This window comes from Tupaia chinensis, unplaced genomic scaffold, assembly GCF_000334495.1.
Source record: "Tupaia chinensis unplaced genomic scaffold, TupChi_1.0 Scaffold143247_2, whole genome shotgun sequence".
NCBI classification, from domain to species: Eukaryota; Metazoa; Chordata; class Mammalia; order Scandentia; family Tupaiidae; genus Tupaia; species Tupaia belangeri.
Genome location: NW_006203092.1, coordinates 569025 through 596555, shown reverse-complemented (window position 1 = coordinate 596555; position 27531 = coordinate 569025). Strand labels below are relative to the sequence as shown.

The 27531-nt window shown below is 34.2% G+C and overlaps 1 protein-coding gene across 1 annotated transcript in view; it reads right to left on the bottom strand.

The window, feature by feature from the left end:
- Window positions 1–5506: 5506 nt before the first annotated feature.
- The window catches only part of ZDHHC21 (zDHHC palmitoyltransferase 21), a 61730-nt gene continuing 39705 nt past the window's right edge, over window positions 5507–27531 (bottom strand). Inside the window, exons 6-8 of the mRNA XM_006163838.3 lie at window positions 20736–20852; window positions 7061–7104; window positions 5507–6520 (exon numbers count right to left, since the gene is read on the bottom strand). Of these exons, the coding sequence (XP_006163900.1) occupies window positions 6388–6520; window positions 7061–7104; window positions 20736–20852 (294 nt within the window). The 3' untranslated portion in view covers window positions 5507–6387. The remainder of the gene's footprint in view (window positions 6521–7060; window positions 7105–20735; window positions 20853–27531) is intronic.

Sequence of the window (27531 nt, the reverse complement as noted above, 5' to 3'; positions counted from 1 at the left end):
AATATTAATGCCGCAGTAAACTAGAGCGGGACGCACTGTGATATTACAGCAATACACAGGAGACCACGCAAACCGCCCCATGATCTAACACACGGAAAACTGCATGGCTATAATCTAAATGAGCTCACGTTTCCCGGTTAGAAGCGCTGTGCTGATTTAAGTCTTCATGATTCACATTTAGCAATAATACACCCTTCTGAGGGACACGGATCTCTAATGAGCTACTCATATGGAAGTGACCAGAAAGTCTAGTAAAACAATGATAACAAGCCACCATCCTCAGAGAAAAACACCTCTTTGCATTAGCCAAGATGTCTTGATGTAAATTCTGACAGAAATCCGAACTCACTGTTCTACTGAACACTAGGTATGCTTATGCTCCTTACCTATTAAAAGTAAACTATGCTTTCTTCTTAAAAAGAGGTTAATATGTTAACTACAATTTTAAATAGCTATCTCTGTGTTATTCACAAATATTTTTAAAACAACTTTTAAGCAAAATAGTATTTTTTTATTACAACAGAACATCAGCTAACAATACTTTAAAACTGTAAGTCAAAGTTACAAAGTTTCAACAGTTTTTCAACTGAATGTCTACTGTTTGGGGTATTCAAAACTCAGTCCATTTTTTGCCTACCATCTTGAGCTCTATCTCGAGCTCATAAACATTTCTGTTTGTAGAAAACAAGGTATAACGTATAGTACCGAGTTTAAAAACAAAAAATATTTTCACTTCCAGAAGCCTGATAAAGGATTTTGCTGCTATAAAAACAACCTTTAACATACATTTTGCTTAAAATTAAATGGAAAGTTTATACAGAAATACTTCAGTCCAATGTATAGATTGCATCAGTGATCTTACTGCGCCTAGTTACTTCCTAATGTGCAAGTTTTAGCTATTTTCATGGTTATCCGGAATATAATAGTAATTATCAAACAAAATTATCTGAGAAAGTAAAAGGTACAAAGAAAAGAAAATCCATAAAAAGAATGATTCTCTTATTAATATATTAAAGGCAACAGAGCCAATGGAAAAAAAATCATCCCAAAACTGAGGTTAAAAAAACCAAAAGTATTTTTTAGGTGTGCAGTAAACCACTCTAAACACTTGTTTCTCATTGTAACTGCAAGAAATTTATGTGTATCATAATAGATTGGTAATTTTAAAGTAATAACTTTCCTGATTTTAAGAAACTGATTTGCCAAAGAAATGAAAAAGTACATGAAATGGCGTACATTACTTTATCCTGATCTGATATAAATTTGTGATCGACAGTAAGAGATATAAGAATATACATAAAAGAAGCGAAGTCATCATCGCATCCTTATGAAATAGAAATAACACCATAGAAAGTAAGTTATTTCCTTAAAACTTCGCATTTTGTACATACACACTCCTCCTACGCGCATACTTCAGACACGTTCAGAATGTGGCTGCACGATTTACTTTATGGGGTAGCAAATCTCTAGAGCAGTATAATTGCATCAATTAGCCAAAAGAGGGCGCAGAGAGAACACCAGAGTTCATTCAAACTCTAGGAAAGTGCCAGTTGGTTTCTCCGTAGTTGCTCAATGAGAATTAAAAACCTACCATAGGGTAATTTGGGAATATTGAAAGTTACAGCATACGTATATACAGATGTACTTCAGTATAGATTCTTATGTAAATATATTGATATGTAGCACTTCTGCCATTTAAACAAAATAAGCAAATGTTTGCCTAGTGCATGAGTCTGTAATTCATTAAGTTAGAGAAACTAGGTATGGAAGGATCAGGACCAGGAAAGGTGAAGAGAAAGGGAAAAGAGCCCTAGAAGTGGAAAACTAAGAAAAACAAAAACGAATCCTCAGAGGGGGAAGAGACCTCCCAGTACCTTTCAGTGTAGCTATTGCTACTAAATGAAGTAGAATATGTCCATAAAGCTCATTAGGGGTCTTCATCTGGCTCTACTGTTTTCTCAAGGTCCTTATTTGAAAGGAATGTACCCAACATAAGGCATTTAACTGATATCTACCCACATTATCTATACATTACTTTCTTATAACAGTTCTGTCACCAGGCCAAATTTGGTCAAGTAATCTGCACAAAATCCAACCCATTTGCCTGACATAAACATACTAGTTTTGTATTTCATTAAGCTTTATAAATATATGTCTTATATTAAGTCTACTATTCTTCCAATCAGCATCAATAAATACTTTCATCTGCCACTTCTAAATTATTAAAACTAGAACATGAAAACAGGTATTAGTATCTCTAAGAAGAGCTTATTCTATTACTTCAGAATATTTTATATTTACAATTTCCAAAAGAACTAACCACAAATTAACTAACTGGCTGACAACAGTAACCTCTGTTCCATTATTCCCTAGATAGAATTTATTACTCTCAAAACTAACTAAAAGGAAAATATTAATATGGTCCAAGAATAGTAGACTATTTCAATCTTCTCTTCAAGGGAGACTGTGACAATACAAGTTTCTTAAAAAGATATATGGATTTTGCAGTATTCTAATGGAAAAAAATTAAAAGCTGAATTTTTCAAAGTATACTAATCTTTGCATACAAATGTTTGATGCTTTCCAAAAGACCATCACTATTACCAATTCAAATTTGTACAAGGCTATGTATAGATCATTATACTTTCTTAAGGTAATTTCCTAACATTAGTTACTAATAAAAGGTCTCTCGATGCAAATTATAGCTGGCTGATTAAAATTAATTCCAATTACGATGATTATATGTACACAAAACTTAATGACTTTTACTAGTAATTTCTTATAAATAAAATTTCAATATGAGTTAGCCAATATATAAACCTCCCATGAGTAATTTCAGATCTATTATTAGATAAATAAAAGTAAAAAGTATATATTTTTTCAAAAGCACAATATTTCTTTTCATACTATACATTATATATTATCTAATTATATCAGCATTTTAAAAACATATCCATTCTAATATAACTGCAGTAGAAAACATAACTGTGGGATTATTGCAAACTCTCTACCCTTTTTGCTCATTAAAATCTTAGGGTAAAACAGGAATACATGCCCAATGGTCACAAATTTCTCCTGAGAGAAAATTAGCTAATAATAATCAATAATTACCACACTAAAGGGAAAGAAATAGGAAAATTAATGTAGAAGAAAATTGTAATCTCTATAATAAGGTAGGTAGTTGCTGTTTTGTTTTAGTGGTGTTCCGATTTTGATTTTGGTTAGGAGAAGAGAGAACATAAGAAAGCTATTCCTAAGAAAACACTGCCCTTTTTGTTGTTGTTCAACCCTATGTTGCAGTTTTTAAAATCTTGCAGCACATATAAAAGGAAGTACTAAGTACTTTAAGTGGCAGCTAAAAGGAAAATGTACATATACCGTAAGAAGGTGTACCAACTTTCATAAAACCTGAAGAATTAAATTCAGATTTGGTTAGAACTGCTTTAAAAAAAGTGAAAATTTTAAATAAACATGTTACATAAATTAAAATCTGTAACACTGTCAGTACTAAAAGAAATTATGTACAATTATTTCATCCCAATCACTGCCTTGTGAGTTTAATAACAAAAGCATTAAAAGAAATCCCTATGGAAAGCTAATTTGAAAGTAAACATGCTTTAAAACTTAAATATAGATCTTGTATTAGTCCCACGACAGGATCAAGATCACTATTAAAATAAAGCCTGGGGCACATTATGATGCCTAAGATTGGTGGGTGGATTTTAATTGACTTGAAGACTGTCATAGTTCTATTATCATAAAACCTGTAACGCATTTCCAGCATGGAGGACCCATCTGTGCCCACCATCCATCTGTTTAGACGTGATTGGCAAAGTGGTAGGGAACTCGCAGTGGTTGTCTCTGCCTGAAAGGAATGAACCACAGGATCTTCCAACGAGTGCCAAAAACTTCTGAGAAGGTCTGCTGCCATGGCTTTCGGGGCCTCGATCTACAGAAGACAGCATTATTAGTGAAAGACATACTTCAGACACGTTCAGAATGTGGCTGCACGATTTACTTTATGGGGTAGCAAATCTCTAGAGCAGTATAATTGCATCAATTAGCCAAAAGAGGGCGCAGAGAGAACACCAGAGTTCATTCAAACTCTAGGAAAGTGCCAGTTGGTTTCTCCGTAGTTGCTCAATGAGAATTAAAAACCTACCATAGGGTAATTTGGGAATATTGAAAGTTACAGCATACGTATATACAGATGTACTTCAGTATAGATTCTTATGTAAATATATTGATATGTAGCACTTCTGCCATTTAAACAAAATAAGCAAATGTTTGCCTAGTGCATGAGTCTGTAATTCATTAAGTTAGAGAAACTAGGTATGGAAGGATCAGGACCAGGAAAGGTGAAGAGAAAGGGAAAAGAGCCCTAGAAGTGGAAAACTAAGAAAAACAAAAACGAATCCTCAGAGGGGGAAGAGACCTCCCAGTACCTTTCAGTGTAGCTATTGCTACTAAATGAAGTAGAATATGTCCATAAAGCTCATTAGGGGTCTTCATCTGGCTCTACTGTTTTCTCAAGGTCCTTATTTGAAAGGAATGTACCCAACATAAGGCATTTAACTGATATCTACCCACATTATCTATACATTACTTTCTTATAACAGTTCTGTCACCAGGCCAAATTTGGTCAAGTAATCTGCACAAAATCCAACCCATTTGCCTGACATAAACATACTAGTTTTGTATTTCATTAAGCTTTATAAATATATGTCTTATATTAAGTCTACTATTCTTCCAATCAGCATCAATAAATACTTTCATCTGCCACTTCTAAATTATTAAAACTAGAACATGAAAACAGGTATTAGTATCTCTAAGAAGAGCTTATTCTATTACTTCAGAATATTTTATATTTACAATTTCCAAAAGAACTAACCACAAATTAACTAACTGGCTGACAACAGTAACCTCTGTTCCATTATTCCCTAGATAGAATTTATTACTCTCAAAACTAACTAAAAGGAAAATATTAATATGGTCCAAGAATAGTAGACTATTTCAATCTTCTCTTCAAGGGAGACTGTGACAATACAAGTTTCTTAAAAAGATATATGGATTTTGCAGTATTCTAATGGAAAAAAATTAAAAGCTGAATTTTTCAAAGTATACTAATCTTTGCATACAAATGTTTGATGCTTTCCAAAAGACCATCACTATTACCAATTCAAATTTGTACAAGGCTATGTATAGATCATTATACTTTCTTAAGGTAATTTCCTAACATTAGTTACTAATAAAAGGTCTCTCGATGCAAATTATAGCTGGCTGATTAAAATTAATTCCAATTACGATGATTATATGTACACAAAACTTAATGACTTTTACTAGTAATTTCTTATAAATAAAATTTCAATATGAGTTAGCCAATATATAAACCTCCCATGAGTAATTTCAGATCTATTATTAGATAAATAAAAGTAAAAAGTATATATTTTTTCAAAAGCACAATATTTCTTTTCATACTATACATTATATATTATCTAATTATATCAGCATTTTAAAAACATATCCATTCTAATATAACTGCAGTAGAAAACATAACTGTGGGATTATTGCAAACTCTCTACCCTTTTTGCTCATTAAAATCTTAGGGTAAAACAGGAATACATGCCCAATGGTCACAAATTTCTCCTGAGAGAAAATTAGCTAATAATAATCAATAATTACCACACTAAAGGGAAAGAAATAGGAAAATTAATGTAGAAGAAAATTGTAATCTCTATAATAAGGTAGGTAGTTGCTGTTTTGTTTTAGTGGTGTTCCGATTTTGATTTTGGTTAGGAGAAGAGAGAACATAAGAAAGCTATTCCTAAGAAAACACTGCCCTTTTTGTTGTTGTTCAACCCTATGTTGCAGTTTTTAAAATCTTGCAGCACATATAAAAGGAAGTACTAAGTACTTTAAGTGGCAGCTAAAAGGAAAATGTACATATACCGTAAGAAGGTGTACCAACTTTCATAAAACCTGAAGAATTAAATTCAGATTTGGTTAGAACTGCTTTAAAAAAAGTGAAAATTTTAAATAAACATGTTACATAAATTAAAATCTGTAACACTGTCAGTACTAAAAGAAATTATGTACAATTATTTCATCCCAATCACTGCCTTGTGAGTTTAATAACAAAAGCATTAAAAGAAATCCCTATGGAAAGCTAATTTGAAAGTAAACATGCTTTAAAACTTAAATATAGATCTTGTATTAGTCCCACGACAGGATCAAGATCACTATTAAAATAAAGCCTGGGGCACATTATGATGCCTAAGATTGGTGGGTGGATTTTAATTGACTTGAAGACTGTCATAGTTCTATTATCATAAAACCTGTAACGCATTTCCAGCATGGAGGACCCATCTGTGCCCACCATCCATCTGTTTAGACGTGATTGGCAAAGTGGTAGGGAACTCGCAGTGGTTGTCTCTGCCTGAAAGGAATGAACCACAGGATCTTCCAACGAGTGCCAAAAACTTCTGAGAAGGTCTGCTGCCATGGCTTTCGGGGCCTCGATCTACAGAAGACAGCATTATTAGTGAAAGACAGCACTCCCATGGTGCACTTCAGTCAGCTAAAACAATGCAGGTTGGCTGGGGATCCATTACTGGACTCTGATGAATTGTGTCCCAGCATCACAAATACAGCTTTTCTTTCATTGTGGCATGCAGCTGAGTTTTAACTCTGGCTAGCAGATATTGTATCTGTGTCGTCAATCAACCTGGGGCAACTTTTGAAGCAGAGGATCTCAGGATTAACAGAATGTGTGTCAACAGCACAGTAGCAAATCTCTTTTGATGTACTTTCAGGACAAATCATTTAACTTACTTTAGTTAGACAAGTAATAAGAATGATCAGTACTTATTTTGTGTGAAAACTATCATGGCTAGAAGTCCCCTATGGTAAAGTGGGGTATGGCTGTCTAGCTCAGACCTCGAGTCAGACACCAAGAAAAAGCTATTATATATTGTCTTTCCACTATATGCACATATCCCAGATGTAGCTGGGAGTTTCAGATTTTAAATATAATTACTACACATATCACTTTTATACTTACATATCTTCACAACAGTTTGACATCTTTTCAATAGATGTTGTATCCTATTAAAAATGAAAAAAAAATACTCAGAAGTAACAGGTATCAAGTCTTTATTTCATATCTATTTTATGATTTTTAAATGCTATTCGGAGAATATCCTGAAGATTTAAAAACAGCTTATAAATCAGCACTAATAATTTTAATTTATTTATATACATTGCTGGAATTCCCTTGGAAAAACAGAATCGACATTACATTATGCCAAAAAATATTACTCAAGTACAAAACTTCACAAGTACTGTAAGAGTATTAGTTCATTAAAATATAACCTTTTATTTAAGTTTGCTTTCTTAATAATTGTTTTAATAGTCTATTTCTAATTCAATTAATTATTAGTGAACATATATTAAAAATAAATACCAAAATGACATGTAAGACAATAATGAACAGAAAACTGCTAAAAGTCAGAGTGCTACTGGTGCTGGATTTCTGGAAACAACAAAATTCAACCAGGCAATCTATGAATTTGCCATTTTACATCATCTATGGCTCTGTAAAATAAAGTTAATTGATTAGTGTTCTTTGATACTGTTTCCTTTTTCAACAGAAAAGTCTCTTTTCATTATAATAAAATATCTCTTTATAAAAAGTTTATGTCCTCCGTAAACAAGCGAGAGAAAACCTCCACACCAGCAGTGTCCTGATGCCGTCTTTATCCTGTCGGGGTACTAATACAAGATCTATATTTAAGTGTTAAAGCATGTTTACTTTCAAATTAGCTTTCCATACGGATTTCTTTCAATGGTTTTGTTATTAAACTCACAAGGCAGTGATTGGGATGAAAAATTGTACAAAACTTCTTTCAGTACTGACAGTGTTACAGATTTTAATTTATGTCCAGTATCTATCCCCAGCCTTCCACTAGCTCCAGATCATGGGCCAGTGTACACCCGTCACACTAAGGGCAGTCTCTAGATTAGAACCTGGAACCTTCCCACGAAGACTAACGCACAGAGCGAAACATTTTATGACTGTTCCGCCCTGGCCCCATAATACAATTTTTAAAGAGAGATTTTTGCTATAGGGAGAGAAAGAAAGTGAGAAATCATTCCCCCACCACACACACACACACACACACACACACACACACACACAGGGAATGGCCATGCTACAATCCCTTTTCCTCCATTCTCCTCTTGGGATCTTGGGCACATACACACACACTCCCAGAATATGTTTTAAGATGCAGGGTCTGGGACTCAGACCACGGCCAACCATGTAGGAGTCCAGCAATGTAACCACTGTACCATCTGCTGGTACCCCTACAATTTTTACTGTGTATTTTCTATAAGGCTCTAACACAAATACTTAAAAAATGAAAAAAAAAGTCAACAGAGGACAACTTCTAGAAATGCTGGTTTAATTTGTGTTAACAGAAAATCTATCGTTAGATTGACAAACTGCTGTCCTAATATCAAAATAATCAAAACACAAATTACACTATCAATTTTAGATATATATTTTAAATATCCTTTAAAGCACTATAAAAATACATTCTTAAAATATATGAAAAAGAGAAGTTTTCCTCTTATTATCCCTTAACTTCAATATCTTGCTCATATGGCTGAAGGTAAACTGTAATATTATTAAGAAACTACTTATGTAAATTCTTGTGACTGCAACTGAAATCCCAAGAATTTACTTGGCTGTAGAACTTTTTTCCAATGATACTAATAAAAAGCTCCTTTACTGTAAAAAAAACTCTTCAAAGATATTACATGAGCAGCTCATGATACTAAATTCTCATGTAGGAATAGCTGAATAACCACAGGCAGCCCACATCAGGGAAAATAAACCTTTTCATGCAGACTAGTAACCAGTAACAAAGTTTCATTTACAGATTTTTTTCCCCAGGGATTTGTAGATAAGTGATAGATTAACTATACAGTCTATATGTTATTTTTGCTATCATGCTTTGAAATGTGTGGTACCCAATGATGATTCTATTTCATAATTAACACTTCTCAGTTATGTTGTATAATTTCCTCAGAACAATGTTTTTCAAACAGTGTCTGAAAATACTTGAGAACATTGATTAGAAACTTAAGAAAAAATCTGGGCCTGAGGCTCCACATCTGTAAATCTGAACTGAACCATGTAAGAGTCTGATGATAACAGGAGGTTCCAAAGCAATTATGACAGCCTGTGCAAAGTACAGAAGAAAGATGGGACAGGAAAAGAGAACGGAAGTCCAGAAGCGACGACAGGAAAGGTGTACGAACGGCTTAGAATCAGTCCTGGCTCACACCAAGACCTGGAACTGCTTCAGGACAAGGCTGGCGGCTGTGAGGTCAGACTCCTACCACCACCTAACATTAAGGGGGATTTTTGCCATGCAGACATCTACAACTTCACTATACCCTTGAAGAATTTATTCATGGCATTAAAAGAATCAACTTTAAAGTGTTCAGACTTAGCTTTTACATAGAAAAAGGTTTTCATTTTCAAGTGTTTTTGAGAGCTTTATATTGGGTCTTTGGGAAAGTCATGCCGTATTTTTCTGGTTTTCTATGCAAAAACGGATCATGACTTTCCCAAGGACCCCACGTCACCTGGAAATAACCAGATACTATCTATTAAGCCACAACAGGCAGACAGTTACTCTTTCAAAGGGTACTTACCATCACTTTGTGAACAGGATTTGTGAAGCTGACCAAACTAGGGCTGTTTATTTTTCTAGAAATAGCAAATGTTCCTCTCTGACACTCTGCTACCCAGAATAGAGTTATAAGAAAAAAAGTGCAATTGGTACTTGAACAGCCAAATATGTCATCAAGTTTTTGGTGCTGGTGTTCATGCAATATTCTCAGAGGAACGTGAGTTGTCACACTATCACATTCACAAGAAGGACAGAGACAAGAAACTAAAAAGGGAGAGAGATTACTACTGCCAGGAATACTGAAAACCACAAGGTATTTCCAAATGCTAAATCAGATTTAGGATGCTTTTAAGTTTCTTTCATAATGCAGATAAATGTAAAATTTTTAAAAATACACTAAAAAATTACAATATTTAGTTCAGATCATTTCACTCAATATGGAAGACTCAATACCTTTAGTGCTCATCAGGAAAAAACCAGTAAGATAACTGCTAGCTTAAAAAAGTATAAACATAAATTATGAAGTCTTGGTTATATGTAAAACTCACTTTTAAAAAAATATCAATTTTCCAGGAATAAGAAACAAATTTTTACTATGTGTTGTCTACAATTATGATAGCTTACATTGACCAGTGGCATGGTGATTAAAGCACTGGATCTCACATGGCTGACTACATGGTTTAAGTCCCAGGTCCAGGAGCTTAAAAAAAAAACCTCCTTGGGCCCATGTGTGGGCATGCGCCAAATCCTGAGAGAGCAATGGAGGAGAAGAGATTGCAGTGTGGTCAGACCCCCACCCCAGGGGGTAATATTTCACTTTCCCTCTTTCTCTCCCTCTCTTTGTCTCTATCCAGTGAAAACACATTCTCCCTGCAATTGGAAAAAAAAAAGGTATCATATTTCCAGAAATATATATATATATGTCTTGATTATGGTCAAATGATATCTAAGGTTTCAATCAGTCTGCCTAACTAAGATATTTATGAAACTGGCTCACTATTTTAAAAAATGGAAATTTATTTCTTTAAGAAAAGGAATAAACTGGAAACAAAAATATAGGCCTTACCTATTTTATTAACCAATATTTTAGCTAAGAAATTAGCTTTTTTGTTCGGTTTTAATAAGCTATAAAGGAAAAACTGTAACCTAACTAATAAGATTATACCTGGAAAAGGGGGCAGGTTCCTTGGAGAAAGGGAGGAAGGGGTACTTACTGACTGAATATTAGAAAAACTGTGAGGTTGGAAGGATATGGTAAAGAGCAGTAATTTATGAGCGGAGTTTTCCTGGTTAATAGACCTGAGAACCCAGTCCTCTTGGCACAGATAGCGTGATGATACAATCCATCCAACTAACTCATCCTGCTTAGAGTTCATTTTTATCAAGCAACACTTTACCACATATGTTGTCGTATGGGAGAAAGAATGTAGTGAAGAATGCTTGGGGACACCTGACAATTGTACATAAAGGAATAAACAGTCAATCTGGTTTACATGACTCTCTCTTTCAAGTCTAGAAGCGAGAACCATCACCTCTAGACCTGTCTAAGCCTGGAAATAGTTGTACAATGAAGGCTCCAGATCTGCTAAACTGAAGACCTGATGAAGAAGGAATTAACTTATCAGTTAGACTCCTCACAGTCTAACCTGATGGCCTGTACTCTTTTTTCTTATTCTACGTCTTGTATGTGTTTTTATTGTTGTTGTTTTGGAGAGCTTTTTGCTATAGTATGTGTGCCCTCACCAGGAAGACAGAGACAGAGAGATGGAAAGCAAGAAATCACCCCCTGCGGGGGTGGGAATGGCCACACCACAATCCCTTCTCCTCCGTTCTCCTCCCGGGATCTTGGGCACACATGCACACGCGCCTGGCATGAGTTTAAGCCACCGGTCCAGGACTCGAACCACGGTCAACTACATGCCAGCAACACAGCCATTATGCTATCTGCTGGTCTGGTCTTGTATGTGCTTTTAACAGTTGCATATACCTACCTAACCCAATGACTCCATGTTGGATTAATCTAGAGCTTTAAATGCTATTCAGTGCAGTTTTTCACAACTACAGATTATATATCTGTTTAGTATCTGTTACTAATTTCTACCAATTTTTAAAAAGATTTTTCCTTGACATCTTAGAACCTCTTATCAATATGAGAGAAGCAGCTCATTTAACTTTGATTTAAAATTTTTTTCAAAGCACCTAGCATCATTCATTTTACACAGTGGGTAGCTTACTATATATTTGCAATACTAAGCAAACTGAACACGGACAGGAATAATAACACTCCTTATTTATTTTGTTTTTAGAGCTTTTTGCCTTATGGTGCGTGTGCTCAATGGAGAGAGAGAGAAGAACAGAGATAGGGAGAGAGAAAGAAATCACTCCCCGCGGGGATGGCCACACTGTGATCCCTTCTACTCCTGGGATCTTGGCTATGCATGCACACATTCCCGGTGTGAATTTCAAGCCACCAGGTCTGGAACTTGAACCACAGAGAGCTATGTGAGAGTGTAGTGACATAACCACTACACCCTCTGCTGGCCCTGCACTCCTTATTTTTAATTTTAGTGTAATTTTCTTTGTAATCCAAAGAAACAGACTATCCTATTAATCTTTGCTCTAGCTCCTCCACTGAAGCCAGAATTTGCTATTTTTCTTATTTGCAATGAACAGTCCTCTAAGCATCCATCCACAGACGCCAGCTATGTCTTTTTATCAAGGATGTGAAGTTCATACAAACACTTAATCATGGTGAGCGCTGAAAGAGCAGCATGTCTTTTATATGATGCCACTGAAAATCTCTTTCCAAAGTAATTTCCACACTTTTCATTAAGTCATTTTCTGGTTGTCTAATCTTAAGAAAATTAATAAAATATTATACTCAATTTCCAAATAATAATGCTTAACTTCCAAATTTTTGTAGGTATTAAATGAGTAAAAATATATATTCAAGTCCTCATGAACTGCTCAATATATAGCAGTCCTGGTTTTTATTGATATGTCCTGCTAAACACTTGCTGAGAGGGTTTGGATATAAAAGATCTCGATTTCACCAGAATGTAATTTTTCAAAATTAAGTTTAAACAAACAAAAAAGTGTTTTTTTCTTATGGAAGATAAAATGACAAAGAATACGGAGATGGCGCATTTAAAATCCTGTGCTTACAAGGGGCTTATAATTCAGCTGAAACATAAATCCTAAATACATAAACTTTTGATTCATTTTATTCATTTAGCAGTCTATCAAAAATGTACTTAGTAGCTTTATGACACAGTCCCTAGCATCAAAAAGTTTATAGTCTAGTAAAAGCAGCCAAGTATACCACAGAATACACACAGGGCAATATGGAGGCGGCCAGAGAGGATGACCATATACATTAATGTAGTATACATGGAAGTCTTGCCTTTGCAGAATATTGTAAACAGCAAAAAAATGTTTATCAAACTTGAATTCAACTACTCTTACATTTTAACACCAAAATGATATTTTGGTGTTGAGAACATAACTGAGATACTATAGTGGACATTCAGTGTGCACCTTTGGCTGGAATTTGGGGAGCAGTACATCAATAGAATGTGATAGAGGCACGTGAGTCACTGTGGCGACAGATCATAAGTGAACTGTAAACACAAGATCCACCACTTTCTCCAATCCCATGATGGTTTAAGATCAGATTAAATATTCGTATGGATTCAGATCATGAAATAATAAAAATGAGTATCTGGGGAAAATGCAAGTTAAAGGAAAATTCATAAATTTTTAGCACCCTTATCAAAAAAATCATCTATTTAATCAATCAAGCAATCTGTATTGCTTTCAAAAGTTGAAATGTACTATTACTGAAAAAACATTACAGAAACAGATTTGGACTTTTTTAGTTACTTTAAATTTTACTGGAATTAAGTTCATCACTTCTCATTCTGTTGGCTAAGGTATAGAGTAGAAATACTTTCACACTGTTTATTACACAGAGCAAAGAGAAACGATGTAATATAATTACACTTTCACATAGGAATATGTTTTTGCCAAGAAACAATCCAATTGCACACGTAATTCAGATGACAGCAATAATTTTGATGATGATTCTTTTTAAGAAAGAATATTATTTAAAATGTAATTTGGTATTTAAAATAACACCTGGCAAAGGAGAACCCCATTTCTTTTTCTATCCAGATTATTATTATTATTATTATTATTATGTAGCCTCAATTTTTAAAACATTCAGTCATTATATATCATTTGGCTCTTAAAGAGAATTTACCTAACATGAAATACTTCTCAGACCAGTCCAGTTGAGAATACTATGTTTTTTCATTAACAGGTCATAAACCATTTCCATGTCCTACAAATGTCATGCCTATTTGTTCTCATGCTATCCTTCTCTATACTCTTCCCTTCTTCCTCTCAACCTCATACCACACTGTCTTCAATGTCCATAACTATTTTCACTGCTTTTATACTCTTCAATATTTCAATCTCTACCACAGAGTATGGATAGTCGGTATATATTAAGTGGATACATACACTATCTTTCTCTGATAACCTGACTTGCTTCACTCAGTAATAAATCTTCCATATTTGATCACTTTCTAACAAATGCCAGGCTCCTGTTGTATTTTATGCCTGAATAGTATTCCATAGAGTATATGTGCCACACTTTTTCAATGTCTGTGGACACTGGGGTTGGTTCCATGTCTTAGCAATCGTGAATAATGCTGCAGTAAACATTGATGTGCAAGTGCTTTTCCAACTGAGCATTCTTCTGTCCTTTGGGTAGATACCCAGAAGTGGAATTGCTGGATCATATATGGTAGTTCTACTTGTAGATCTCTGAGGAACCTCCATATTGTTTTCTACAGTGGCTGGACCAATTCAAATTCACATTCCCACCAACAGTGCAGGAGTGTTCCCCTTTCACCACAACCCCACCAACACTTGTCACTTTTTGTATTTTTAATCTTTGCAATTCTGACAGGGGTTAGGTGGTATCTGGGGAAACTCAATTTCTATGAAATTATTTACTGTATCCAAAATTCTAAGAAATATTATATTCAATACCAGTATGACCTTAAAAACATATGAGCAAAGGGAACCAGCAGTTAGCATAATGGCTATGTCGCTGGACTCCCACGTAGTCAACCGCGGTTCGTGTCCCGGACCCGGTGGCTTAAAACTCACGCCGGGCGCGTGTGCGTGCGTGCCCAAGATTCCGAGAGGAGAATGGAGGAGAAGGGATTGCGGCGTGACCATCCCCCCTGGGGGGTGATTTCTCGCTTTCTGTCTCTATGTCTCTCTCTGTCTGTCTGGCAAGCGCAAGCGCCCTACAGTGAAAATCTCTCCAAAAAAAAAAACATATGAGCAAAGAAGTGATACTTTAAACTTTAATAATTATTCTAGGTTTTTAAAAAGCTGCTGAGAAAATATTTCACATAATACTACAACTAAAAATATTATATTAGAAATACATTTATTTTTATGAAACAAAATGTAATTCAGAAAAGAAAACAAAAACATTATACAGAGCTCCCTTTATAGAAGTGTAAGTGAGCTGGGCTCTGTAACTACAAATGATTTCTATATCTGCAATACTGACTTGGAAATGAGTAGACTAAACACAATTTAGAGAGAGACTGCACTAAATATTGCTAATTCACCACACTCATTCAGTGGACTACTTGGCAAAATTTAATTATAAGGATTAATAATCTCAGGACGACATTTCTGGGTGCATATTAAAAGGCAAGTAAATCCACTAAACGATTAATGAAATGCTATTTAACAGATAATCTCTTTTAAACTGATTTAACATTTTAAACAAATTTTTTTTCTTTTTTTGCTGTGTAAGATAACCAAGTTAAATTTAAGTTACCACTGTGTCTGTGATTCTTCCTGTATTTTTTTAAGTAAATATTATCTGCAAGTTAAACATGGGCCAGTTTTTATGGGGGAAAATACTGTCCTGTTTTAATCTGAAAAGTTTGGTTTTAAACTATCCTTAGTAATTCAAACAGAAACCAACAATAGCATCTGTGAGATCAATGCAAAAAATCACTAATATTTTCTTTCAGAATATGAAGTCTTTTAAAAAAGTGCAACTAAACACATCTGCCTTACTCAACCCCCAACCTCCTCACAACTGAGAAAAGCACTAAGCCCCAGAGACATCATCAAAAGCTTATGCCATTACATAAACTCCATAGTGCCCAGAGAACAAAATGGCTTGTATACAAAATTTAGATAAACTGTCAAGAGCAGTGTCATGGTGCACAATAGCTCGCTGTCAGAACCTCGCCAGAATGCGCTGTACCAGCTGTTCCAGCACTCCTTGATTAACTCTCTCCAAGCCCAGTGATGGAAAACATGACTAACACAATCACCCAGCACAATCAGTACTGGTGCTCACCAGAATGGACATTTTACTGCTCAATAATTCTGACATCATCATTTACAATAACGACATCACTATCCATTTCTTTCAAAAACAGTAAAAAAAAAAAAAGTTAAATAGTATTAATAAAGAATAATTAGAATAACGTATTCTCCTAAATAAAAAAATACCTCAGACTGTTTTGAAAACATTTAACCTTCAATATTAATTTTCATTAAAATGCACAAACATATTTGAATCCTGTTTAAAATTAAATCTAAAAATAATCAAAGATAATCCTTTAGAATTGGGCTTCTGATTAGTCTATTAAACAGAAACATCTGGTTGTGCTGAGATCTTTTAACCTTGGAAATGAGATTAGAAATCCACTATTTCCAAGTTTAAGTAATTTTAATTATTTTATCTGGGTCACAGATAATCTACTCTTGTTACATCTAAAATGACATCAGATTATCATTGCTATGATTATCCTGTTATTTCTACTATCAATAGGAAGATGGGATTTTTTCCTCCTGTACACAAGAGAAATTATTTATTCCAAATAAGAATAATAATGGGAAAAATCATTACTGAAAATTGATACACTGCTTCTCTGAAACCTCAAGCTAAATTTGAACAGAACACATTAGCTTTCTTCATCATGTAACAGGCCTATATTCAAGCTAGCGATTATTAATATATAGTTTAAATAAATAAATGACAACTTTACCAGTATTTTCTGCAAATCCTCGATCTATGGGATGCAGAAGCAATAAAGAGGACGATCTCAGTGTATAGATTAACTTACGTGCTTCCTTTTCCCATTTCTTTTCTTTCCTATGCTACCTAACAAATTCATCACAGTTTTCACACTGTAGAGAGATTCACAGATTCAGATTATAACAAAAACATGTCTAGCTGTGAAATGAAGCTAATTTTAATTTATTATGAAATAGAAATATATTTTATAAGAAAATAAGCAGTCTATAATTTTAACCTTAATTAAAATTTTAAATATTATTAGGGACAGCAAGTGGTGTGGTGATTAAGGCACTGGACCTCTTACATAGCCGATGACAGTTTGAGTCGGAGACCCAGCATCCTGAAAATCATGCCAGATGTATATGCATATATGCCTAAAATCTTGAGAGGAGAATGGTGGAAAAGACACTGAAGCACGGCCATTCCCCTGGGGATGATTTCTCACTTTCTTTCTCTCTGCTGTCACTCTCTGGTGAATGCATGTACCCTATGACTTAAGTAAGTAAATAAATAAATAAATATTTTTTAAAATTAAATATTTTATTTAAATAATAAAAACGTATTCAATTTAAAATTAAACAGTGAATGTGTAACAACTTATATGGAGTTGTTGGAAAAGTCATGACACATTTTTGTGTAGAAAAACAGAAAAAATAGGTCATGACTTCCAACAATTAGGTCTTAACCTATATCAAGCAGGAAAGAATACACATACTGGAAACCTTTTAAAATTCTTTTTTATATCAAAAAAGAACAGTGCTTGAGGTTCACTATGAAAGTCCAGATCAAATGAAATGAAATATACTATAATTTTTAGAAGTACATAATGTCAAGAAGAAGTACAATAACTAAAGATTAGATTAACAAATACAATATTGTCTCTCTCTATCAATATTTGCATTCTTTTTTGAATGTTTTGCAGATGTATAATTCTGTAGATATACATCAGCTCTGTGTATAGTACAGCATGTTCTGACAGGGTAAAATATGTATGCAGAAAAAGATGAAACTTTTGAAGACAGCATTATTTAATAAATGTAGTTTCGATTCATCTTTATAAATATTGTAATGTCAGGACTCAAGTACTATCTTAATACAAATGAAATGTTCAGTATTATAGCAAAACGGAAAGTTGTACAACTTGAAAAATTTTAACATTAATATGCTAGTAGAATGGAATAGACAGAATGAAACCTCATATACACCCTTTAAAAACCAACAAAAACAAGAGATAAGTCACTTTATGTCCAACTCAGAAGAGACTGTTAAAAATTTGGAGAACCTTAAAGCTCCTGAAGTCATTGTATTGTTAATGGTTCATTTTGTGTATCCATTCATTGAATGATGGATATATAGGTTGCTTTCAGTTTTAGGCAATTATGAATACTGCTATAAATATACATGGACAAGTTGTTGCATGGATGTACATTTTTGTTTCTCTTGGGTATAGACCTAGGAGTGGAACTGCCGAGTCTAACGGTAACTCTGTTAACTGTTTTCAAAAACTGCCAGACTGTTTCCTAAAATGACAGAACCATTTTACATTTCCACTAGTGGCGTATAAAGGATCCTCTACATCCTTGCCAATCTTGTTGTTATTGCCTTTTTTTTATTATAGACATCCCAGGGAGTTTGAAGTAATAACTCATCACAGGTTTGATTTTTTCAGTTCCTTGATGACTGAGATTAAGTACATTTAATGTGCTTATTGTCCATTTGTACATTTCCTCTGGAGAAATCCTTTGACCATGTTTTAATTGGTTCCTCTCTTTATTATTGAGTTATTTAAGTTCTTTATATTTTCTAGACAGAAATCCTTTGGCAGAAATATTATTTGTAAATATTTTCTCTCATTCTCTAAGTTGTCTTTTCACTGTCTAGAAGTATCATTTGAGTCACAAAAGTTTATAATTTTCATTAAGTCTAATTAATCTATTTTTTCCTGTTCGTTTGGGCTTTTGGTGTCATATCTAAGACAACACTGCCTAATCCAAGGTTAGCAAAATTTACTAAGAATTTTGTTGTTTTAGCTCTTACATTTAGGACTACAATCAATTTTGAGTTAATTTTTGTGTGTAGTGTAAAGAAGAGAGACCAACTTCATTCTTTTGCATGTGGTACTCTAATTATGCCAGCACCATTGGTTGAAAAGACTATTTCTTCCCCCTTTAAATAGACTTGGCACCTTTGCTGAAAATCAACTCAACAATCAAATACACACACACACACACACACACACACATACACACATACACACACACATGAATGTATATCCATATCTGCACTCTCAGATTTCTTTGCATTTATCTAAATGTTTATCCACAATTATGTCAATACCACACATTCTTAATAACAAGTACTCTATATTAGTTTGTTAATTGAAGACAGGGTCTCATCATGTCACGATCCTCCTGCCTCAGCTCCCCAGCTGGGACTACAGGTACACACCACCACCCCCAGCTGTTTTTTAGACAGAGTCTTGCTGCATTGTCCAGGCCAGCCCTGAGCTCACAATCCTCCTGCCTTAGCAATTACAATTACATGTACCTGTAATCCCAGTGACTTGGGACGAAGCCTTTAGGTTGAACCAGGAACTGAACCTGGGCTTCCCACGTGGTCCCAGCATCTTAGCAGTGCAGACCACTTTATAACAGTTTAGGTGCACTTTTTTCTTACTATATATTTCACTGTATATATTCTAGTAAACAGTTAATTTTTAAAATATAATACATACAGTATATATAACAATGCTTTTAAACATACATTTTTACACACATAAATAGTCTGTACAAAAATAAAGACTGGCACTACAATGCATATTTCAACCTTATCTCTCATTACTTCTATGCCTGTAGCCTCAAAATGACCTATGAAACTCACAAAACACATACATTTATGAGGGTATTAATACCTATTATTGGGTCATCGGAAAGGTCATGATGCATTTTTGCATAGAAAAACACATCATGACTTTGCTGACGACCCAAGAGTACGTCCATGTGTTTGATGTAATTCTTCCAATTAGATAATGTGAAAAAAATTACTTAGTCCTATGCAGGTAATAATGCAAAAGAGAAACAAGTAGACACAGTCATGTACAACCATGCTTCAGTCAAGTGCAGACTGCACTCATTAAGGTGGTCTCCTATGATTTCACCAGATAGCCTACGTACACTTCAGCATCCAGATTAGTGTTCACACAATGACAAAATCACCAACAAACACATTTCCCAGAGTGTATCTCTGTCTGTAAGTGGTACATGACTATACTATTTCTACTTTCCATGTAAAAATGCAAAATATATACCTGACATTATTCAAACATTTCCATATCAAATGTCATAACTCGAGGATATGTCAGTCAGCATTTCAGACATTCTAGATAAACAATGACAATCACTTGTTAAGACAGTTTGTACATCAGTAAATGTAAGATATTTAAAAAGATTTAATTACTAATAAAATATTTCCACCAGCAGCTCCGTTTTTGAAAATTTATCCTAAATAGTTTGAAAAGGATAAAAAGATCTTAAAAGTAGTGTTATTTCTAATACATAATTGAAAACTAAATGCCAATGGACAGAAAAGTGGTTAATCAAAATATGGTATATTAATTAAACAGAGTATAAGCAACTGCTAAAAGCTATAAACATTAAGTCTGCAATCATTTAAAAATATTTTGTTAATTTTTAAAAGCAAAACAGAAAAGTGTATTAATGCCTTGTACCTAATTAAAATTACTTTAAAATTATATAGGCATCTGAAAATAGACATATGTAAATTACCCATAAATGATTATGGGTAATCTTCTTCAACTTCTAAATGTCCTGTAACTTTTCAGAATTAAGTTAATATTTAGGAAATATGTTCATAAATACACAGCTTTACATTTAAAATACACTTACTGTGATGATGCCGATCAGTTGAGTATAAAAGAGTCCAGTTATACCAACTAACATAGTAATGCCCATAAAGGCGGCTAGCCTCATAATGGCCAATTCATGCCTAACAACAAAGAGGTCCTATAAAGAAAAAGAGAAAAAGAAACTCTTAAAAACAACTTGAAGTGTTGGTTATAATTAAAATGGCAAGAATCGAACCACAACCTGCTCCCTCTTGTTATCTTAAAAGAACTACCAATTCTGCCTCTTTGGAGTTTGTTCGATTTAATTAATACATAAATATTTCAAAATTTAAAAATAACTTTTAACTTGCAATAGCAAGCTGAAAAATATAAGATTTTACTACTCTACTGTAGCAAAATAATAATAATAATAAAATAAAATAAAACAAAAAAAACCCTCTCAGTCCCAGGGTTGAGATTTATCCATGTTCATTTGTTTTTTTAATCTATTTGTGGGGGAAAAAAAATAAACCACAGATGATGTAAAATCTTTGGTCCACGAAGGGAATTTTTATGATTGTACTGCTAAAAAGTTTAAATGCAAAAATCAGATTCATACTATTAAAATTTGGTGACTAAGACACCTAGAAACTATATAAGTTCATCAAAATGAGGGATAAACATAAATACAGGTTGAGTATCCCTTATCTAAAATGCTTGGCATCAAGAGTTTCAGACTTTTAAATATTTGAATATCCATAATGAGATATTCAGGAGAGAGGCCCAAGTCCAAAAACAAAATTCACTTATCCTTCATAGATACCCTGTATACGTAGTCTGAGGTAATTTCATACAATATTTTTGTATTGTAACATTTGACTGCCACCTGTCATATGAAGTCAGGTATGGCACTTCCACTTGTGGCATCACATCAGTGCTCAAAACATTTCAGATTTTACAGTTTTTCAGATAAGGGAAGCTCAACTTGTAATAGGACCATAAGGACCTCTCTCTTCAGGCCAGCTTCATTCATGTTTCCATCAAATCACCCAACCACCACTGCCAAACACTGTGCTACGTAATAGAAATGAAAAAATGATAAACACATAATCTGTGCCCTCAAGAACTACAGTTTACTTAGTGAGCGAGAGAGAGAGAGACCAACTTCACAAAACTCTGAAACAATATGATATATGCAGTAATAGAAATGCAGGCAGAGGATGTCTAGACAAGAAGGATAAATGAAAATGCTGTCAGGGAAATCTGATTTTTCTAAATCAAGGCATAATAATGTGGATCCTGGAAGTGAACGAAAGACACTGTAGTGGAAGAACAAGAAACATGAAATGTACTGTTCACCTTTACTGTTACCAACCAAACTGATCAGAGGAGGTAAGAGTGAGAGCTAAGACTTCTCCTAGAAATCTGTTGAGGCTAACCTTTGGAATTAAACAGCATAGTGGATAAAAACAAGAAGTGGATGGGAAGGATTCCCAAACCCCAATAACCCATATGTTTTCTCTTTTATTGATTCAGGTTAAGGAGTAAAGGTATCCTGATAGCAATATCAAAAAATAGGAGGGCACCAAAGATGATGTATTCACTTCAAACAAAAGAACTGATGCTTTTTGGTGTATTACAGTGATCAAACAGAAATCTGTTTCCCTACCCAAACTCCTGGGGGAAAAAGCTTAAAATTCACCAAGATACAAGATGTTAAGTAGCAGTCTAATATTAGGAAGTCATTTCAATTTTTCAGTACAAAGGAGCCTAATTCATAATTTTCATAAAAGATACAAAAATGAAAAGATGGAGTTGTGAATGATAGGTATGGTAAATTCTGCTATAATTCTGTTTGAAAACACAGATTAGTTCCAACATGACTGATAAGTTAAGCATCAATTTAACTATTTTTTTGTGTTTCATACAAAATTTTATCTGAGGGAAACCCTAGATGAACAGAGAAAACTACATCCAACTAAAACAAGTAACGTAGAAAAACACACACACACCTCCAACATCCAACACCTACCTCAGTTTATCACATACATGACAAGCCATGCCCATCCATGTCTGGTTTTACTATATCCTCTCCAACTTCAGAAACTCTCCTTCTATCACTTCATAGTAACTCACATCCTATAGCCCTTCTGATGCCCACTTTCACAAGAAAACTTCAGGTCACTTTGAAGGTAGAGTGCCATGTTTATCACGGTTTGTGTGTATTTCTTACCCATTTAACATGTATAAAAGAGAGCAGCTGTTTTTATTAGGTTCCTACCCTTTGAAGTGTCACTAAGAAAGTTTTTGAGTGTCTTGTCTCTGTTTTCCCATAAGCCCTGTGGTTTTACATAGTGGGGTGATTTTTAGAAATGCACATAACACATTATGGCAGAGCTTACTGTTCTAAAATTAATGTATGTGACCATATAAAATCTATCCTCTGTTTTCCCAGTGAGAAGTTTTTAAGAAACATTTTTGGGCCAACCATCATTTTTAAGTGTCAGGGATAGAGATTAGACTAAAAGATCTACTTATATTACATTTATTCATTTGGTTATACATTTGTATTTAAAGTATTTACATAAGATAATAAAAACTTTACTCTAGAAATTGCTTTTTATCACTTTTACATTTTTCAAAAAACAATTGTATGCCAAGTTCACACATGCATAATTAACATCATCAGCACTAAATCCATATTTTGAGTCACTTAACACTGTTCTCCAGAGCACATCTTTACTTCTGTCTTAGATTTTTTTTTTTTAGATATAGCACTTCTTGAATCCAAAATGTGGCTCAGGAAATTTTAGCCAAATTACAAGAATCCATCTTTACTACATAATCAGTGTTAAGGGCTGAATTGTAAACACCCAAAATTCATATGTTAAAGCCCGAACCCCCAATACTTCAGAATGTGTCTGGAGACAAGGTTTTACACGCAATTAAGTTAAAATGAAGTCCTTCAATCAGGCGCTAATTTAATTCCACTGGTCCTTTCAAGAGTAAGAAACATGGATAAACAAAGACATCGGGCACGCTCCCACACAGAGAGACTGTGAGGACACGGCAAGAAGGCAGCCATCTGTAAGCCAAGGAGAGTGGCTTCAGGAGAAACGCAACCTGTCAGCATCTGGATCTTGGACTTACAGTGGCCAGAACTGTGCGAAAATAAATTTCTGTAGTTTAAACCATCCAATCTGTGGTATTTTGTCAGGATAGGCCTTGCAGAGAAATACGATCGATTGCATTTCTTTATTGTTTTCACTTCTTCCCATTTTTTGGTAAGGAATGTGCTTACACATTAAATGCATAAACATGTAATCAGTTTAAAGAAAAATAACACTATACTCTTAAGAGGGAAAATATCTGAAATCATGAAGGGACTCTTGTGTACTCCTTCCTTATCACAATCTTTCACACACAACCTAAAGATTAATGTTACTGATTTATTCTTCTAATATTTTGGCTCTTCTGTGTCCCAGTTTCATATTGGAAGTATCTCTTCACACTCTGACCTGCTCACTCTATGACATCTTTTGATAAACCCAAGTTCTCAATTTTAATATCAATCTTTGCCTTTAGCGATTTTTCTATCCTGCTTAAAAAAAATCTTTCCCAACCCTGAGGAAATAATGACCTCCCATATTTTAAAAACGTTCCAAGTTTTGCCTTTCATTTATGTCACTAATCTATCTAGAACTGATTCTGTTTTGTTTTGTTTTTGGTTTGTGCACAGTGAGAGATCAGAATTTACTTTACTACATGAATATTCAGTGGTTCCAGGATGACTTAGTTTAAAAGATTCACTTTCCTCAGTGATCAGAGATCAAGTATCCACATAAGCATGAATGACTTGGGTACTCTCTTCTATTCTGCTCTTTTATTTATTCCACTCATACACATCTTAGTTACAATAGCTTTGGAATAACTCTGGATACCTGGTAGGGTAAACTCATCCTATCTTGGGGTTTTTTTTAAGAATATCTTGGTTATTCTAGATAATTTGTATTTTTAAGTTACAATACATATTGAGGCATACATTCACATATAACTTTCTCTGTATTAAATTTCCTATATTTCCCTTATAGGTCTTATACTTTGGGGGGCAGATTAAATTCAGAAACTTCTTTAAGAACTTTACAAATGCCACATATTAATTTCACTGTCTAAATGTTTGTTACTATGTAGAAATAGAACTAATTTTTTTAAATACTATTTTCCAGTCACACTTTCAAAATTTCCTTAAAAATTCAAAAGACTCTATGGATAATTTACACAATTATGTACAAGTAAAGGCAAGTATCATCTACAAGCAATGACACTGTTCTTTCTCTTTCTTTTGTTTACTGTATTGCCTAGAACTTCTAGCACTCTGTTTATAGCAGTAGCGATCCTGGGCATCAATGCTTTGACCCTCAACTTGGGGGAAAAGAAGTCAACATTTCATCTTAGCATGCTCTGATTGGTTACTTTTGTTTTGAAAATCTTTTATCTGATCAAAAGATAACATTCTCCCCTAGTTCTAGTTTGCTAAGAACACATGAATAGAAGCTGAATTTTATCTTTGTCTTCAAATACTGAGCTGCTCATTTGAATTTTTTTTCTAATCTGTTGTGATAAAAATATACTAATTCTTTAAACCAGTGCAAACAAACACACACCTTTAATTTCTAGGATAAGCTCAGCTTTGTCAGACTGATTACATACAACCAGATTCAGTTTTCTAATAATGGGTTGTCAGAAAAGTCACGACACATTTTTGCATGGAAAAACAAAAAATGTGTCATGACTTTTCTGACAATCCAATACTTTCTTTAGTTGTTCATCTATGTTCATAACCAGACCAGTCTATATATATTTTTTAATTTATTATCTTTGACAGGTTTTTATCTAAGACAAGCTCTACACACAAAATGAGTTTGGAAGAGTTCCCTCTATTTTTGTTCTTTGAAAAGAGTCTGTATTAGGCTGAAATGATTGTTTCCCTTCATGTTGATAGGGCTGGAACTCAGTAGCAATCCTTGGAATATTTTTTGCAAAAAAAGTTTTAACTACTCACTTTTGATTATATGACTATCCATGTTCCTAATTTCTTCCTGAAGTAATTTTCTTCTCGAAGCTAAACCATGTTTGTAGACCAGGAAACCCAATAATGTAAAAATGTCAACTACCCAAACTGATCTACAGAATTAATACTAGCTTAATAAAAGATTCCCCATCAGTATAGTACACATTTTACTGGCATAGTTTTTTTTTGTTGTTTTGTTTGTTTGTTTGTTTTTGGTTTGTGGACACTGCCAGGTTATTTCTGAAATTCATAGGAGAAAAATAAACACCAAGAATAGTATAAGACTCATATAAGGAGCACTAGGTGTAGGTCAACCCCACTGCAAGCTTTCTACACAGGGCCAGTACTGCCCCCAAATGGGAGAAAACTGGTTCTTGGAAAGAGAAAAAATTTAGCTATTACCATGGTTTGTCACCCAACACAAATCAATCCTACCAGACAAAATTTCACTCCTTAGTATTAATATTTAACTTCAGGGATCAGGGAGCAAATGTCTAGAAAGGCTCCTTAGAGGGGCAACGATAATGGTTGAAAAGTACTGCCTTACTACATTAAGATTTAATATAAAACTATAGTTATTTATATCAGAGTGTCGGAAAACCACAAAGAGAGATAAATAGTTGTATAGTTTAGAGGAAAAAAAAACAGAAACAGATTACATATAAGGATCTTGATTTATGACAAAGATGGCACTGCAGAGCAGATGGAAAAGAATGATCTTTTCAATAAATTATGCCAAATCAATTGGATGTTCATCTGTGAAAAAATGAAAACCTGGTTTCTATCTTGCAAGAATAGTGAACATCAGATTTAGATAGAAATGTGAAAGACCAAAAAAAAAAAAAAAAAAAGGAAAGGAAAGAAAATAATGCAGTACCTAGATGACAATATAGAAGAATTACATTGATTTGGGGATAAAAAAGACTTTTGGGCCCAACCTTGGTGGCATATGTGGTAGTATACTGACCTGCAGTGCTAAGAGCACATGGTCGACCTCAGGTTCAGAGACCAAGTTGACCTGAAACATGCCAGGCACGGATGTGCCCAATATCCTGACCAACTGGAGGGCTGGGATTAGGGAATCACAGAGTGACCAAATCCTGTTGGGGGGGGGCGGTCCCTACGCCTCCTTTCTTCACTGTCCCTCTCACAGTTGTATGTGTTCTCTCACAAAAAATATAAACTTAGTAAAAAAACAATTTTTTTCAAACTTCTTATACTGAATCTGCAAAGCATTACTCAAAAAGAAAAATACTGATAAGCTGGAGCACATTAAAATCAAAAGCTTCTGGGCCAGCCAGTGGCATGATGGTTATGGTGGCTGGATCCCACATGGCTGGCTATGCGATTTGAGTCTCGAAATCAGTGGCTTGAGAAACACACCATGTGCATGTGCGTCTGGGCCAAAATATGGAGAGGAGAATGGAGAAGGGACTGTGGTGGGGCCATCCCCTCTGAGACGTGCTTTTTCACTTTCTCTTGCTATAGGGCACACGTGCCCTATAGCAAAATTTTAATAGTAAATAAGAGTTTCTGTTCATCAAAAAATTACCATTCAAAGTGAAAGGTAAACCACAGAGTGGAAGAAGAAACTTACAACATATATATCAAAGCAACACTCTAAATCAAAATATCTCACAATTAACAAGAAAAAGCTGAATAGACAAAATATTTAAACATGCACACTTCACCAAATAGGCTATTCGGTTTTTTTAAAGAATTATTTATTTATTTATTTTTACTTTGACCAGAGAGAAACGGGGGGGGGGGGGGGGGGAAGGGGGGG